This window comes from Sus scrofa, chromosome 1 (genome assembly GCF_054392235.1).
Source record: "Sus scrofa isolate SSC_HxYL_T2T_F1_AM1 chromosome 1, Sscrofa_HxYL_maternal_Yorkshire_Landrace_v2.0, whole genome shotgun sequence".
Lineage (NCBI taxonomy): Eukaryota > Metazoa > Chordata > Mammalia > Artiodactyla > Suidae > Sus > Sus scrofa.
In genome coordinates this window covers 156841282-156858148 of record NC_139383.1, presented here as the reverse complement: position 1 = coordinate 156858148, position 16867 = coordinate 156841282, and the positions used below count along the sequence as shown (strand labels likewise).

The following is a 16867-nucleotide window of genomic DNA, read 5'->3' as shown; positions in this document are numbered from 1 at the left end:
TGAAGACACCCAGAGTGGTCTGGACTCGGGCCTGCCCTGGGGCCCTCTGTTACCTGGCCTTGACCCAGCTCTGAGCCCTTGGCTGTGGGGTAACAGACAGGCAGAGCTGCCTTCCCAATGCCCAGACTCCTGCCTATTTCTGAAATCCTCACTGTGTTAGAGCTGGAGCCTTCCCAGGTCCTGGTGGGCAGCTCCCAACACAGTGGACAACCCCAGATGGGAGCCCCTCGCAGAGCTGAGAGACGTGCCCCCAGAGGCCTGAGGTTTCCTGAAAGCTGGCTTCAGGAGCTTTCCTGGGGGCCGTGTCCTGAGATGGTGCCTCTGTTCATTGCAGGAGGGGCGGCAGGCTTCCTTGGCAGCCGACTTCTCCATCACGCAGTTCAAGCACATCGGCCGGCTGCTGATGGTGCACGGGCGCAGCAGCTACAAGCGGTCAGCAGCGCTCGGCCAGTTCGTCATGCACCGCGGCCTCATCATCTCCACAATGCAGGTTCGTGTGCCAGAAGGGTCTCTGCGGGGTTGTCCGGGAGTGCTCATTCATTTGCTGTGACCACGAGCTGGGCAGGCTGTGACTAACAGCATTACTCTTTTCTCTAAGGCCGTGTTTTCGTCTGTCTTCTACTTCGCATCCGTTCCTCTGTACCAGGGATTCCTAATGGTGGGGTAAGTGGGCCCATCCTGTCCCTGAAGATACAGCAGCAGGTTGGGGAGTAGGGGAGCCACTGCAGAGGTTGCTCGAGTGGTTTGTTCCTGCACAGTCAAGTTAGAATGAACGATGCTAATGTCAGAAGCGAAGGCTTTGCTTGAGGGAACTTGAAGGCACCACCTGCCTGTTTATCCCTCTTGTGACCCTGCTGTTAAGTGCTCTCTCTTGAGTGTTTTCTTGAGGAAACCATACCTTGTCAGGAGCTACGTGGGATCAGAGATTTTTATTTTTATTTGTTTGTTTCTTTTTTTTAATGGCCATACCTGCAGCATATGGAAGTGCTGGGCTAGGGATTGAACCTGAATCACAGCTACAGCAATGCGGGATCCTTTAACCCACTGCACCGGGCAGGGGATTGAACCAGTGCCTCCACAGTGACCTGAGCTGCTGCAGGCAGACACTTAACCCACTGCATCACAGTGGGAACTCCAGCTCTGAGGTTTTTAAAGTGCTGTGTGGCGTGATGAGGGACAGGTGATACATCCTCGTTGTGGGAGCAGGGAGCCCCCTCTTGAAGCCTGCTCCCTCCTGGAGGAACAGCATTGATCCTGGTGGGATGAGACCTAGCAGCAAAGACACTGAGAAAAGAAAGTGCTGGGACAGGGCCTGCCCTTCCAGGACAGGCTCTGTGCGTTCCTGCGACTAATGGCACTCACCCTCAAAGATGGCTCGGGAGCTCAAAAAGGCCACAGGAGAGGAGGGCAGTGGGTTGTGCCACAGAATCTGCAAAGCTGGTCGCTTCTGTTAGATGTGATGATATGGGCTTCCCTCTTCCTCATCCTCTGTGGCTGCACCAGGAAGACGAGTCAGGGTGACCACCGATGTGCAGTGGAGGGGAAAAGCGCCCTCTGACGCCCTCGTCCCTAGCTGCCGTGAAGCCACGTGGCCTCAGAAGATGTCAGTTAGCCCCCGTGCCCAAGCACTGTTCTGAGTGCCATCCCATCCCCACTGCATCCCTAGGACCCAGGCGTGTTGTCCCAGGCCCTGTAGCCCCCGTGTTCCGGGCTCCGGGCCCACAGGAGCCCCGGCCCCTCTCTGGCCTCAGCATCCAGCCAGGTCAGCAAGGGCGAGCCCGTGGGCTTTTTCCCGCAGCATGATAGGGGAGGCGCTTATGTGCCATTAGCAGAAGCGGGCAGTGCCGTGAAGATGCCAGAAGGCCCTGCCACGTGGGGTATGCCCAGCTCTCCTGCAACAAGGACTCACCCTCACCCCTGTGTGCCCAGAGCCTGGACCCCTGTCACCCCAGGCCCTCTGCCAGTTCTCCCTCCTCCCTTTCCCGTGTGGCTGGAGCAATTGTCTTCTTGTGAGGATTAGAGTGTTTCCTCCCCCAAAACACACGCTGACCCCCCCACCCAAGTCCCAGTGGGTCAGCACCCAGACCTGGCCCTGACAGCCTTACGGCCCCCACACCAATGCTGGGCCAGAAGCCACACGGCCCAGGCCCTGGTCAGGACTAAAGAAAGGCTCCACCTGACAGTGTGGTGCCCAGCCACCTCCCGGGTCCTGGCCAACCTGTCCTTAACCTCAGCAACATTTAGGGTGCTTCAAAGGAAGGAATCCTGAGGGAATGAAAACCTCCAGCTTGTCTTTCTGTTTTCTGTTGCTTGAGTCTTTACAATAATTAACACAGAAAACACTTGAAATAGCAGAGAATTTGCACAGAAGTGCTGCTTCCATCTTGAACTTGCCCAGTGCATTGCTTCCTTGGAAGCCAAAGAAAAACATAACTATGCTCACCTTCTTCCCATTTACAAAACCATGGGTTTGCAGCTTTAGGAGTTTTTAAGGGACTGTGGTGATTACTTTTTAATCACTGCCCAGGGTAACGAAATTACACCTCAGGCCCAAGTTCATTCTTCTCCTCTGTAGCCTAAGCTCTCTTGACATGAGCATCTGTTCCTTTTAAAGCTCTCTTTCATACTGGACTTGATTGCACATTTTGTTCTAAGTTTCTCTGCATGTCCATTACTGAAATTAGGTGTCTGTAAGTCTTTTAAGCCTTAGTACCTGGATTGGGTAGGAACGGAGGGAGATGCTTTTAAGTTAAGCTTCTTCAAAAATAAATAATAGGAGTTCCCGTCGTGGCGCAGTGGTTAACGAATCCGACTAGGAACCATGAGGTTGCGGGTTCGGTCCCTGCCCTTGCTCAGTGGGTTAACGATCCGGCGTTGCCGTGAGCTGTGGTGTAAGTTGCAGACGCGGCTCGGATCCCGCGTTGCTGTGGCTCTGGCATAGGCCGGTGGCTACAGCTCCGATTCAGCCCCTAGCCTGGGAACCTCCATATGCCGCGGGAGCGGCCCAAGAAATAGCAACAACAACAACAACAAAATAAATAAATAAATAAATAATAAAACAGTTTTTCCATCACCCTAAAAACAAATATAAAGGACTGGGCAGGAAGCAATGTGATGTTTTTATCAAATAAGATCCAACCAGACAAATTACTGCCCTTTGAAGCCAGTGGAAAAACTGGCTCTAGAAACAATAGGACAGTGGATGGAATTCAGCCCCCACCCCCGTTGTTGGTTTTGTCCCCGTTCATGTCACACTCTTTGTAGGGGTTGATGGCCCAGGTGAGACACCACCTGGACTGCTCCTGACTTTCTGGAAGCAGCCCCTGTGCCTTATCAGGCCCACCTGGCAGCACGCAGCCCACCCACCCCCCACACTTAGCCTACACTAGTGTTTGCCCACCTAACTGAGATTCTGGGAGAGGCTGTCCCCACCCCCCCAAAAAGCCGCCCCTAGCAAGATCCTTGGGGAAGCACCACATGCCACAGCAGAACACGGAAGGTTCATTAAGGCCGACTCAATATCGTCAAACCAAATGTCTCCGTTGCCCAGCGCCTGCCCACATACCATGTTCAGGCAGCATACTTGGGGACGTGGTGGTCTGCACTAGCCGAGGTGTCCCTCAAGAGAGGGCAGCAGCTCCCAGGAGACGCCCCCAGGTCACCTTGTGGTCTGAGTTCCCTTGGGCACAACATGTATGAACTGTTCAAGAAAATGTTGGCAAGGTGGGCTTCATCAAAGCCAGTCCTCACTCTTCTAAAGACAACAGTAATCAAGTAAAAAGGCAGACTGAGAAAAAATATTTTCAGTATGTATATCTGATTAGAACTTTGTATCCAGAATATTTAATGAGCTCCAGACAAGTCAATGTTTGAAGAAAAGGCTAAAGATTTGAACCCATTACAAAAGAAGTTGTAAGAATAGCCAATGAAAAGATATTAATGACTCAGTTACAGGAAACAAACTTCAGCCCTCAGAGCTAGCACTTGGAAGCCTGCTGAGTGGCGCCTGGCCTTTACAGTTCCTGGCAGGAATGCAGATGCTGAGGCTACAGAGAGCGGTGGGTTGGTTTTTATAAGACCAAACACACCCTTACCTACGACCCAACAACCCCCTCATCTGGTTTACCTGTTGCCACAGGAAGAATGTCCGTCCTTTATTAATGGCAGCCAAAGCCTGAGTAGCCCAGACGCGCACTGCTGACGGCCAAGATCCAACCGTGTCACTTCTCCCAGCCCAGAGGGGCAGCGGACACAAGGCCCACAGCGTGCTGTCCAGTCCCTGGGACTTGCAGGGAGCAGGCCAGCCTGTGTGCTGGTGATGGCGGGGACTGGGGGTGGTCGGTGGGGTGGTCGGTGGTGGGGCTGAGAATTCAGAGAAGCTGGTGGGGATGTAAAATGGAGCGGCCACTCTGGAAAGCAGCTGGGCAGCCTCCTATAAAACCAGACATGCAGCTGCCATGTGACCAGTGCCTGCGCCCCATCTGAAATAAGTGAAGCTTCATTTTACAAAAGAACCTGCACAGGGAATGGTCATAGCAGTTGTAGCAATCAAGCTGGGAATGGCCCAGCTGCACTCTGGGGAGTGACTGGGGTACGGCACTGGGCCATCCTCAGCACCGGAGTGGCCTTCTACGGTCACACCTCATGACCCTCCAGGGATGTGGCCTGAAAGAGGAGCCAAACCCCAGGGTCACCTGCTGATGCACACATGTCACCCTGAAGGGACAAGTTACAAGATGAACATATGAGTGGTTGCCGGGGCCTTGGGAGTGGGGGAGAGAACCTGGCTCCAGGGCCCGGTGGGGGTGGGTGCTGTGTCGGACGTGCCTGTGGGCATCCTGGCCGCCAGATGCTACCACTGGGGGAGGCTGGTCAAAGGGCCTGTGGGGTCTCCCTGCGTTACCTCTGATAACGTCTACAGTGATAGCAAAGTAAAAGGTTTTATTAAACAGGAAGAGATTGATTCCATTTATGGCTCAGAGACCTTCTCCCATGATGCGTGTCAGATTAAGTTTTAGGACAAGACTTACTCGGTTGCCAGCTTGTTTCTGTTCTCTTTAGGGTTTGAACCATTGCCTCTGGCTCAAGGAGTGTAACCTCCCTCTGCTTCCGCTCCAGGTACGCGACGGTCTACACCATGTTCCCCGTGTTCTCTCTGGTGCTGGACCGAGACGTGAAGCCGGAGATGGCGATGCTGTACCCCGAGCTCTACAAGGACCTCACCAAGGTGCGGCCCGTTAGCCCCCAGAACACCCACAGAGCCGCCCCGCTCTAGCACTGGTAGCACACTGTAGCCACCTGCAGAACCTCTGGGAGTTTAGCGCCCAGTGGCTGAGCGCTCACTCCACTTTCTGGGCAAGGGATGAATCTGAGCTGGGGCTCCACCCACTCCCGTGGCCCCTGGGCAGGGCCTACTCCCCATCCACGTGGTGCAGGCTCAGCTCCAGCAGCTAGAAATCCCATAGTCTGGGATTTCCTGCCGTGGCACAAAGGATTAAGAATCCAACTGCAGGAGTACCTGTCATGGCTCAGTTGTTAGTGAACCCAACTAGCATCCATGAGGATGCAGGTTTGATCCCTGGCCTTGCTCAACTGGTTAAGGATCCGGTGTTGCTGTAAGCTGTGGTGTAGGTCACAGACGTGGCTCGGATCCCAGGTGGCTGTGGCGTAGGCTAGTGGCTACAGCTCGATTGGACCCCTAGCCTGGGAACCTCCATATGCTGTGGGTACAGCCCTAAAAAGACAAAACAAAAAAAGACCAAAAAATATATATATATATATCCAACTGCAGTGGCTCCGGTTGCTGCAGAAGCTCAGATTCCATCCCCGACCTGGCAGTGGGTTAAAGGATCAGTGTTGCTGCAGCTGAACTCAGATTCAATCCCTGGCCCAGGAACTTCCATATGCCATGGGTGCAGCTATTTATTAAAACAAAACAAAACTCCCAGAGTCTGAGCAGAACCTCCAGGATGCCCCAGTCTTCTCTAGTTGTGCATTTGAGGATTCTGCCCGAAAAGGGACAGGCAGTCAGCGTCTCCCCTGGACCTGTAGCTGTGGTTGGGCTGATGCTACCGAGAGAAAAGTCCCCTCCCTGAGACTGCACGGGACAGCCCAGCGCTGTGCTCTGTTAGGATTAAGTATCCCTGGAAGAACCTTTAAATCCTACTTTTCATGAAAGCATGTTTTGTAGCATGGAAAAAATGCTCCCTGCATGGAAGCCAAGCCCAGCTCTCCGGACGCCAGCTGTGGTGACTTCAGAACCTTCCCACACAGAACAGAATCCACTCACCTCAGTTAAATTCCGATTTCCAGCTGATAACCTGAAACGATCGCCTCAGATTTTTAGGGCTGTTGTAGTGGGGTATTGTAATGGAGGAAGAATTAAATCAGGTGTTGCTAGTACAACGGGAGTCAGCCAACCTCCAGCCAGGCCCAGAGGTGCTGGGCAGTCCTCAAGGAGATACTTGGATTCGATGGTGTTACTGCAAGGTTCTGATGAGTTTAAGATTGTAAGGTCCCTTGGAAAAAATATAAAATGCTCATATTACTTTTATAATCAGGGCAAAAGTGAAGCTGGTTCAACAGGGTGGTATCAAGTAAGATAAAATATCAAGCATTGTACTTGATAATGAGATATAGACATAAAGCAAATATAAAGCATTATTAGCATAATGAAGGTATCGCTTGTTGTGAGTTTTACAAGTAGAAGAGAAACTGTGGTTTAATATCCTAAAATGATAGCCACCATCATTCTGTAAAACAGAAGAGGAATGATGATTCAAAATCTACAGGAAGCTATTGTGAATAATTATAACTAGCAGATTGTGTGTTTTCTTATTTCCAAAAGCCCCAGTTTCCTTCACAAATGTGAAGGAGAAACAGGCTTTTCATCAATATAAACTAGGTGAGCTTCCTGAACATAGGTACTTGAGGCTGATGGCGTTAAGGTCACCAGGTCAGCCCAGGTGATGCTGCTGGATGGTCCAGGCAGGAGGAATTCTCAGGAGGACTGCATGTAAATGTACCCACAGTTACAGGACAGTCCTTTTCACTGCTTCCAGGGATTTTGGTTATGCCCCCTAGAGCTGTTCTTTGTAGGTGGCTAAGTTACTCTGGTGACAAGAGAGCACAAGGTCACAAGCTCAGGAGCCAACCACCTCCAGCTGTAGCCGCAGGTCAGTACATCCGTGTGTTTAGCTGATACACTTAACCTTGGGGGTGTCCAGAAACCACGTCCAGTTCTGATTAAGCTGTGTCTTGTTCAGGTGCCAACAATAGAATATTTCAGGATCCTAAAGTCAGGACATCGTGCCAGAATTGTTTTGACAAGAGTTCAGTCACTTATTTTCTCTGAGATCTATGCTTTTTCTTCATAGTCTATGTTCCTTTATACATGGAATACACTTTAGAGCCTTTGAAGCTCTAAGTAGCACTAAGGTACTCAGCCAGTCACCTCGATAAAAAGTGAGCATTTTTCTTGAAGCTTCTGCACCTGCAGGCATGGACACGGGAGCGGCTGTCTACTTCCACTGAGCAGATGAGGGAGGGGCTGGGCCAGTTTCACAAAGAAGCAACATTCCCTTCCTCTCCCCAGCCCATGTGTTGTTTTCATTCTTTCCGGAAGAGGAGCATCTGCACAGTGTTCTGGTGTCCCCTCTTCTTCTGGGGGCTCAGTCAGCTATAAATTATTAAGCTTTACTCCTGATGAATCCTGTCGGTTCTGATTTTCTGGGTGCTGCCAGCAGGAGAGGAAGCCACATGCTCACCCCTGTCCTAGCTGCAGAGGTGACGCCATTTATCCTTTTATGAAAAGCATCAGAGCCCGAGCCCAGGATCAGGACTTATGTGACCGTGGTGAGCTATGCCAGCCCGTGTGGTCTTGAGTAGTTCAGATTTGTAGCTGTGAGTTCAGTTACCAATTCATAGTGTTATGTTAGGGATAAGTTAAACCACTAAGTACAGAGACCTGTGAGTAATAGTTGTGCTGATTGTCATGATGCCAAGTAGGTGATGAACAGTCCTTTGTAAAATTCCTTGAAGCCTTTAGGCAAGAAACTATCAAGGCTACTGCACAGTTTTTATTTTCTGTTGAATATTCTCAAAATGATTTTAACTTTTGAACTATGTATTTATAGCCTTTTATAATTTAAAAGATAATTGATGAAGAAAGGGAAATGAAAGGTATAGAAATTAGAAAGGAAGAAATAAAAATATCTATTTACAGATGCCGTGATTGTGTGTGTAGAAAATCCCAAATAATCCACCAAAAAAAAAAAAAAAACAACTCTCCTAGACTACTAGTAAGTTTAGTAAAGTTGCAGGATACAAAGAAAACAAATATGTTAAATTATTTCTAATTTTATATGGTAGCAACAAACAATCAAGATCTGAAGAAACTTTTAAACACTGTTTTAAATAGCATGAAAAAGTGAAATACTTTCGTGTAACTCCAACAAAATATGTTCAGGATCTTTATGCTAAAAACTGTAAAACCTGCTGAAAGGAATTTTAAAAAGACTTAAATGAATGTTTGTGGTTTGGGAGATTCGGTGTTGTTGAATATTGACAAGCTGATTCTAAACTTTATATGGAAAAGCAAAGGAAATAGAATTACCCAAAACAAATTTGAAAAAGAGCCAAGTTGGAAGACTCACAGTACCGAATAGCAATCAAGGAACGTGTCCTGGCAAAGGACAGACGCGTGGGTCAGTGCATGGAAGAGAGTGCCCAAGCGTGCAGCCACTTATGTCAGCCAGTCTTTGACCAACACGAATGGAAATCCGCCTTCTTAACAGGTGACATTGGGCCAGCTGGCCACCTGTTGACCACAGCCCAGGTCTTAGATATAAGTTCAGTTAACATGCGCCACAGACCTAAGTGTAAAACGTGAAACTGTATATCATCTAGAGAAAATATAGAAGAAATTGTGCATGATCTTAGGTTAGGCAAGGAGTTTTTAGATATGGGGGTCAGAAACATGATTCATAAAGGAAAAATTGATAAATTGGACTTGCAGCTTAATTAAAAATGTTATTTCTATGAACTACATTGTTAAAAAAATGAAAAATATTTGCAAAAGACACTTTTGATAAAGGACCTGTGTTTAGAATATATAAAGAACCCTCAAAACTCAAAAAGAAAACTCCCCAAGTCTTTAAATGGGCAAAAGACCTAAACTGACACCACTCCAAGGATGATGATGTACAGATGGCAAGTAATCACTTTTATGAAAAACGCTCGATGTCATTTTTTATCGGGAAATTGCAAATTAAAATGAGACACCACTACAGCCTATCAGGATGGCAGAAATCTAAAACGCTGACAGCACCACATGCTGGCAGGAATGCACAGTGGTAACAGCACCTCTGCAAGCTGGTTCGGCGGTTTCTTGTGCGGTTAAGCATACCCTTACCACATGACCCAGCAGGCCTTCTCCAAGGTGTTTACTCAAGAGAAATGAAAATGTAAGTTCTCTCAGAATCATGTGTAGAAGTGCTTGTGGCAGTTTCATCATAATTGCCCCAAAGTGGAACAGCTATTGTCCTTCATCCAGTGAGGATGCAGCCGTCAATGGAATAGCATCAGCAGCAAGAAGAAAACCCCCAGCAACATAGATGAATCGTGGATGGGCTTTGCTGCACAGAGGCAACCAGACTTAGAAGTTTGTGTGACCCCCACTTACCTGGGAAACACAGGACTGGTGGACAGAGTGGGGGGGTTGCCAGGGGTTGCGGGGGAGGGAGTGACTGGAGAGGGGTGAGGGGACCCATCTGTGGGCAGATTGCTGGGCCTGTGCCTGCACCTGCATGAACCCACAGGCCCGCCCACCCCGGAGCAGGAGTGCAGACTTGACATGGGCTCCATGCACAGGACAGGAGTGGCATATACATAGCAGGGTGGGTAGGGGGTGCTGGGCTGAGCTTAGTGATAGGAACCAGGCCTCCTATGGGAGGCAGTTGGGCTGGGCCAGTGTGCATGCAGGGCTGCAGCTCTTGGCTTGGGGCAGAGATGTCAGGGCCCGTGTTCACCAGTCACTCCAGCAGCAAGGAGACTGCGTGTAAAAACCACACAGGAATCGGCTGGAAGAGCTCCTGGCAGCCAAAATCGAAGCAGGTTGACACCTGAGTAAGGGTGGTGCTAGGTCATAACTGGAGATGAAAGAAATGCTGGCTCCTGTGCTTTGTGAGGAGAGCACATGCCCCTGAGGAATGCTCTCAGCCATGCATTCTCAGCTTGACACTGAGCTGACCTCAGCCTGACTTGGGTAAACACCCAACTGCTGGTGTTCCTCCAGCTGCAAGTGGGAAGGGGTCTGCCTGCTGCGAGAGGCCGAACCTCAAGGGAGGGGGGCAATTCGAGGAGTGCACATGACAAGCTTCGACACCCGTGGCCCCCACGGCCTCAGTGAACCCACAGGAGCAGATCAGGGTTTGGTTTGTGACCTGGGCTTCCTCCTTAGAAACGTCTCCAAAAGTGTGGTCAGAGCAGATGCGGCAGAATAAAGGGTGTGAGGGTTACTGTGAGAGAAACCCTTGTTTGCATTGGACTTACCTATGTGACATCTTCTCTAGAAGGGATCTTGGATTTAAATCCTGACTTCAGTTGTGGTAGACTGTCCTTTTTCACTAAAGAAACTGAGAAGCAGCAGGAGTTCCCGTCGTGGTGCAACGGAAATGAATCTGACTAGGAACCATGAGGTTGCGGGCTTGATCCCTGGCCTTGCTCAGTGGGTTAAGGATCCAGCGTTGCTGTGAGCTGTGGTGTAGGTCGCAGATGCAGCTTGGATCCTGTGTTCCTGGGGCTGTGGCTGCAGCTCCAGTTCAACCCCTAGCCTGGAAAGTTGCATATGCCGCGAGTGCAATCCTAAAAAGACAAAAAAAAAAAAAGAAAAAAAAAACCCTGAGAAGTAGATAGAGGAAAACTTATTCCTGAGAAATAAAGCGAAGGGAAGTTACCTTGACGACACAAGAAGTTTTTGTGCCCTGGCTTATTTAAACATTTATGCGTGTCGATCCTGGGTTACTAGGAAGCCAGGGAGTGGAGCACTGTGGCTTAAAGGTCACCAAAGATCCAATACAGGATTCCAACCACTTTACCATAAACCACATGGAGTGGGTGGCTCGGAGCACAGGCAGGAGGCTGGATCAGTATTTGGACTGAGCTTGGGGACAGGGGTATTACACAGCTTACCCATACCTAGTGCTCCACCTTTAACCAGCTCTTCCACTGTTTATCCAGGGGAGATCCTTGTCCTTCAAGACCTTCCTTGTCTGGGTTTTGATCAGCGTTTACCAAGGTAAGACAGGCCCTACTTTCCCGAGCTGAGAGTTGGAGTTCTGTTAATACTGTTGTCTTGGGAGTTCTCATTGTGGCTCAGCAGTAATGAACCCAGCTAGTATCCATGGGGATGCAGTTCAATCCCTGGGATGCCTCAGTGGGTTAAGGATCTGGTGTTGCTGGGGCTGTGGTGTAGGCAGGCAGCTGTCGTTCAGATTCTACCCCTAACCTGGGAACGTCCATGTGCTGCAGGTGAGGCCCTAAAAAGCAAAACAAAACAAACAAAAAAAAACAAACAAACGAAAAACAGTATTATCTTCACCTCCCGGTTATATTCTCAAAGCTGAACATTTAGGAGTGCCTGGGTGGCTCAGCAGGTTAAGGATCAGGTTTTGTCACTGCAGTGGCTCAGGTTTGATCCCTGGCCCGGGAAGTTTTGCATGCCGTGGGCACAGCCAGAGAAAACCAAACGGACCATTTCCTCAGCAGTTGCCTGTTGCCTTCTATTTATATTGTAAATGATATTCCAGCAACTGGTCCTGCAGGCCTCCTCATAGTGTAGTATGGGTGGCATCCTTTACCCAAAATCAGGCCTGCTTTTAAAGAAATGACGATCCAGAGACATTTAATAGGCGCTTATCACTATCTGCCCCACAGCATGGCTTGCTTTCTTGGTGTGATAGCAGGATTTGGAGAAATCTGAGTTATGCCATCAGTAGCCAGCTGCCCTTGACTTGGTGTTGAGGGTGATTGTGGAAAGTGTCACTAGTGACGGATCCGGGAGCTTACGTGAAACGCATGCTGCTACGCTGGCTGAACTGCTGCTTGGCTGTCCTCCCGAGCCCTCTGCCCACCCACATCTCACTTTATTCCTAGTCCGGGGTTCAACACATCCTCAATCAACATGAGCATGAGTTGTTAGTGTCACTTAGCGGCTCTGTGATGGCCTTGCCACGGCTGCCATAGCAACAGAACTTGAGCTCCACACGGGCCAGCTGCTGAAGCCCCCCTCACTTGCTGTTTTCCAGGCGGCATTCTCATGTATGGGGCCCTGGTGCTTTTCGAGTCCGAGTTTGTCCACGTGGTGGCCATCTCCTTCACAGCCCTCATCCTCACGGAGCTGCTGATGGTGGCCCTGACCGTCAGGACGTGGCACTGGCTGATGGTTGTGGCCCAGTTCCTCAGCCTGGGCTGCTATGTAGCCTCACTTGCTTTTCTAAATGAATATTTCGGTAAGTTGCTTTGAAATCGTCTATTATTGGCTTTTAAACATTTTTCATTTTTACATCTTAATACATTATCTTAGATTGCAGATCACAGTAAAACCCCCATCAGTCAGCTTCACAACACAGAGGCTTATTTTTGTGGAAAGCATACACTCCTCACAGTAGTAAATAAAATTGATGTTTCCACTGTCTCAGCTTTTAAAGAGATTGAAGTTGTTTGGAATTCTCCCCCCCAAGAGCTCATATCTGTCCCTTTTCCTAATTGAAGCAGCTGACGCCACAGGAGGGCTTCCTGGGTGGAGCCAGACCCCAGGGCCATGCTGAGAGGTCACAGAGCCCTTTGTGGCCTCTGCCGCCCGCAAGCAGCCCAACTGCCTGCATCCTGCGCACCCTGTCACATTGCTGCCCTCTTCTCTCCTGTCCTACACCTGCTACCAGCAGGGACCCTGGGAAGCAGCCTGTTTGCTAGGGGTGAGCGCTGGGCGCAGGCTGGCAGTGGCCGTGGGCATCCCTCACTCCACAGACAGAAGAGGCACTGACCTGGGATGTGCACCCCGCTCCTGCACATGACTGTCCTCAGCCCATCCGTGACTCCTGCTGCCCATCCACAGCTGGTGCTCCAGCCCACCCTCATCCTACCGCCTTATCAGAGCCAGCCCCACGCTCCTCTGTCAGAACACTCACCCAAGGCAAAGCCTTGCTCCTTGAAATGCAAAGTCGGCGTCTACTTCCTGTCCCTAAGGCGAGCGGCCTGACCAGAAAGACAAGAGCTCCACGTTTGTGTCAGTGGAGGAGAGCAGTCCGTGCACCATGAAGTGATTGTGACATCCAGACACCGTATTTTGAGTGTTACCATCCTCCTCACCAGGACCCTACAGTACAAAACCAGTGTCTGCCTGGCAAGTTTCAACAGGAGGGATTTACCAGTTTTTTTCCTCTTGCATAACTTTAGCATCTTATAGGTGGTAGAGAAGTGAAAGGAATTCCATCATAAAAGCAGAAGTTGGATGAATTCACATTCAAGTACCTAACACAGTGGTGAATATAGAGCTAGAAAAAAAACTCAAAATTCATGGTTTTGTATTAAAAGAAACATTCATCAAAAAAATAGCTGTGGTGCAGAAGAAATGCTTATTTGCAGATTGCAGTGTCTTAGCTATTTTGTTTTAAGAGTAAACATCTGCTTTCCCGTGTGAATGTGAATTAGTGCCCGTCTTATTCTCACGGCTCTTGGCTCCGGCTGTGCCTCCCCCATCCTGGTGTAAATAAATGCACCAATTACACAGCAGAGGTCACCCTGGGGAGCAGCTGGCCGGTCGCCCCCAGGCCCTTGTGAGTCCGGCAGAGATGACAGGAAGCAGAGGCCCAAGCACCCCCCCAGGACCCAAGGAGACATGTTCATGCATGGGGTTCAGGACTGGGGTCCCTCGAGGTGCCTCGTGCATGCGGACAACAAGCAGGTTTTGCATTTTGACACTAAGTGGAACTTTATAGGTGTCATCCAGACGGGCGTGTTTGTTTCCAGGCAAGATACAGAATCTGTTACCGAGTGCAGTTGTCCCAGAGGGTCTTGGGGCTGGCTCCAGACAAGGACAGCAGCCACAGATGCAGCCTGGCCCACAGTCGTCTTTGCTCCACTCGCAGGTTGAGCACGTCCAGCACCCTGACACCCCAAAGCATGTCCATCATGTCTTAGCCCCTGTTTTGTCTGGAACAGGTACAGGCAGGGGGTCTTGGGTCAGTGGAGTTGTCACTTCTTTCAAGAGTGTAGAAATTAAGAGAACAACATTGACCGAGATGCTTAACTGATGAGAATTCATTGTTTCTCCTCTGTTTGCTGTGGGCTCTACCCGCCTAATGGCCGTGCAGTGGCCCTGGGCCCTGTCGGGGTTTGAGGCTCATCAAGGGGTGGGTGTGGGGTGTCCCACATCCACTGACGAGCACTCATGTCTGTAAGGCAACTGTGTGCCTTTTAATTTTTGTTGTTGACCCCCTGAAGACACTTTTGGGGTTTTCAAAATGTGGTTTCATATAGCATGGGACCCCACGTGCACCATGCACTGGCCAGTGAGTGGTTCCCTGCGCTTTCCTGAGCCCCCAAGTCCCTGACTCCCACTAGGGAGATTCGCCCCAATTCTGGTGACATCCTGCAGGAGTTTCTCATTTTAGGTTTGAACACATGGTCCAGCTTTGCATCTGGCTCTTCTCACCCAGAAAGGTGGGCCTGTTACTGCGAGGTCGCCAGGGGTGCGTCCTCTGTCCCAGAGACTAGGGGCTTGGGGGCAGGCAGGCAGGGACAGCAGGGTGGCCGGTCCTGCGGTAAGATAAGGGGATGAGCCTGGTGGTCCACACCAGTCACAGGGGTTCCCTCAGGGGGCACTCGGGTCTGAGTCCTCTGTCCAGAGTTCATGGTGCCCTCACAGGGAGGGCAGGGCTCCAAGGGCACAATTCAGAGAGGGCCCGGGTTCTCTCCAATCCGGGTTCTTACTCCTGTGCTGGGTTTCTTTCTCCAGATGTTGCCTTCATCACGACCGTGACCTTCGTGTGGAAAGTGTCAGCCATCACCGTGGTCAGCTGCCTGCCCCTCTACGTCCTGAAGTACTTGAGGCGGAAGCTGTCCCCTCCCAGCTACTCCAAGCTCACCTCCTAGGGCTGCACACCTGCCACAGACAGGCCAGGCCCCGGGACCACTGGATGTGGCCGTGCAGCGGCCACTGAGGGACGCGAGGAAGGCCCAGGAGGGAGCCCCAGACTGGGCGCCGGGGACCGGCCGCGCCTTATCCATGCAGGGGCCAGATGTCCTTCCTTTCTTTTTTTATTGTTTTTCAGAATTTAATTTCTACATCGCAGCAGCTTGAGTTTCTATTGAGAATGAGCCCTCGTCGTCTCACTGCTGCTGTAAAGCGTTCATCTTACTCTGGCACACTCAGCACTCGGAGAAATGAAAGTTTACTTAATACGCTGCTGTTTCCTAACATTCAAATTCTTTCTTTGATGTCATGATAGAGAAAGTCATTCCTTCTTAACTCAAATAAAGTCTAGATGCTGTCACAGCCAGGGTCTGTGCTGCCACCCTCATGCCTCCCAAAGGTGCTTACACGCTCCTCAGGCCCACAGAAGCCACGTGGCACAGAGAGATGAGTATGCACTGTAGCCACATGCTGCTCAGGCCCCACTGTTGGCCAAGCCTGTTTCTGAGCCTGCTTCTTTTACATCTGTAATGTCACCCTTAGACTCCCAGCCACTCCATGTCCATATGCCACTGCCTGGTACTCAGTCATCACCACGCGCCTCCCTGATGTTGGGTGGGAAGCCTGCCTTGTCTCCCGGCTGGGGCACAGGCTGCTGTGCTGTGGACAACCCGGGGCGGCTCTGGGGCTGACTCTCGGGGCACCTGCTCTCCCAGGGGATGGGGAGTCTCTGGGCACTTTGGGCTTCTCCACCCAAGGGCTGCTCCAGGCTGTGGGTCTGTGGTCCCACACCAGCTCCTCCCAGGCCCCCCCAAGCCGCAGATGGAGGTGGGCAGAGGATCTGCTCCTTGGCCCACCTGGACCTTTCCTGGTGGCCGTTCCTCCACCCCCCACAAGGTGTCGCTGTTGCAGCACCTCTCAGAGCCACTGGTTTGCATGGACCTGCATCCTAAGGGAGCAGCTACTGCTCAGCCCCAGAGGGGACTCTGGGAGAACTGATACGGTGGGGGAAGAGGTGGCGGGTGAGGAGGGCTCAGGCTGTGCCAGCCCCATTGCCCTGAGAAGTCCCTGGACATTTCACGCAGAGAGAGAAATTGTCCTCCGCAAGTGTGACAAAGGCAGAGAAACATGAGGTCAAGGTCAGTGGGAGGGTGTGTGTGGGTCTGTACATGTTCACAGGCAGTAGAGGACACTCAGCTGGGTGGTCAGGAGACATGACTGATGCAACGTGGATGGCAGGTGGGAGGAGCCTGGCCTAGAATCAGGTTCTCAGGTGGGTGGTGCCACCAACCCCAGGAACGCAGCCACATTCCGGGCGCTCAGCCTGGCTGGACCACAGTTCAGGGGTCGCTGTCTTGTGGGCCTCCCAGTTCATGACACGAGCCCCCTGGGTGACCTCAGTACCCAGGGCCCAGTGCTTGGACGTGTCCCCATCCTGGGACAGTGATGTCAGGTGTCATCTGACACCTAAGAAAACCCTAGACCAACAATGAAGGAGGGGGAGAGACTTGGCCTCTGTGAAGTTTTAAGTGACCTGGCCCGTGGCTACATCCCCACCCCATGCAGGTAAGATCTGGGGGGACATGGGGGGATAGGGTCACCAGTGCCCTCAGGCCAGGGTCAGGCTTTGTTCCCCTGAAGCGCCACCTCTCCAAGGCGACCACGCATGCCGTT

General features: G+C 51.1%; 1 protein-coding gene across 27 annotated transcripts in view; it reads left to right on the top strand.

The window, feature by feature from the left end:
• The window catches only part of ATP9B (ATPase phospholipid transporting 9B (putative)), a 198309-nt gene extending 182753 nt beyond the window's left edge, over nt 1-15556 (top strand). For 18 of the 27 annotated variants that reach the window (XR_014840698.1, XM_085017471.1, XM_085017429.1 and 15 more), the window contains 6 exons: nt 335-490; nt 599-663; nt 5119-5227; nt 11239-11296; nt 12306-12509; nt 15017-15556. Coding sequence is in view for 24 of the 27 variants with exons in the window: in XM_085017471.1 (XP_084873597.1) it covers nt 335-490; nt 599-663; nt 5119-5227; nt 11239-11296; nt 12306-12509; nt 15017-15153 (729 nt within the window). In the remaining 3 variants the exon portion in view is untranslated. Of the gene's footprint in view, nt 1-334; nt 491-598; nt 664-5118; nt 5228-11238; nt 11297-12305; nt 12510-15016 lie in introns of those variants that run through there. The other 9 variants (XR_014840702.1, XM_085017493.1, XM_085017472.1 and 6 more) reach the window with 2 other exon arrangements.
• The last annotated feature ends 1311 nt before the right edge of the window (nt 15557-16867 follow it).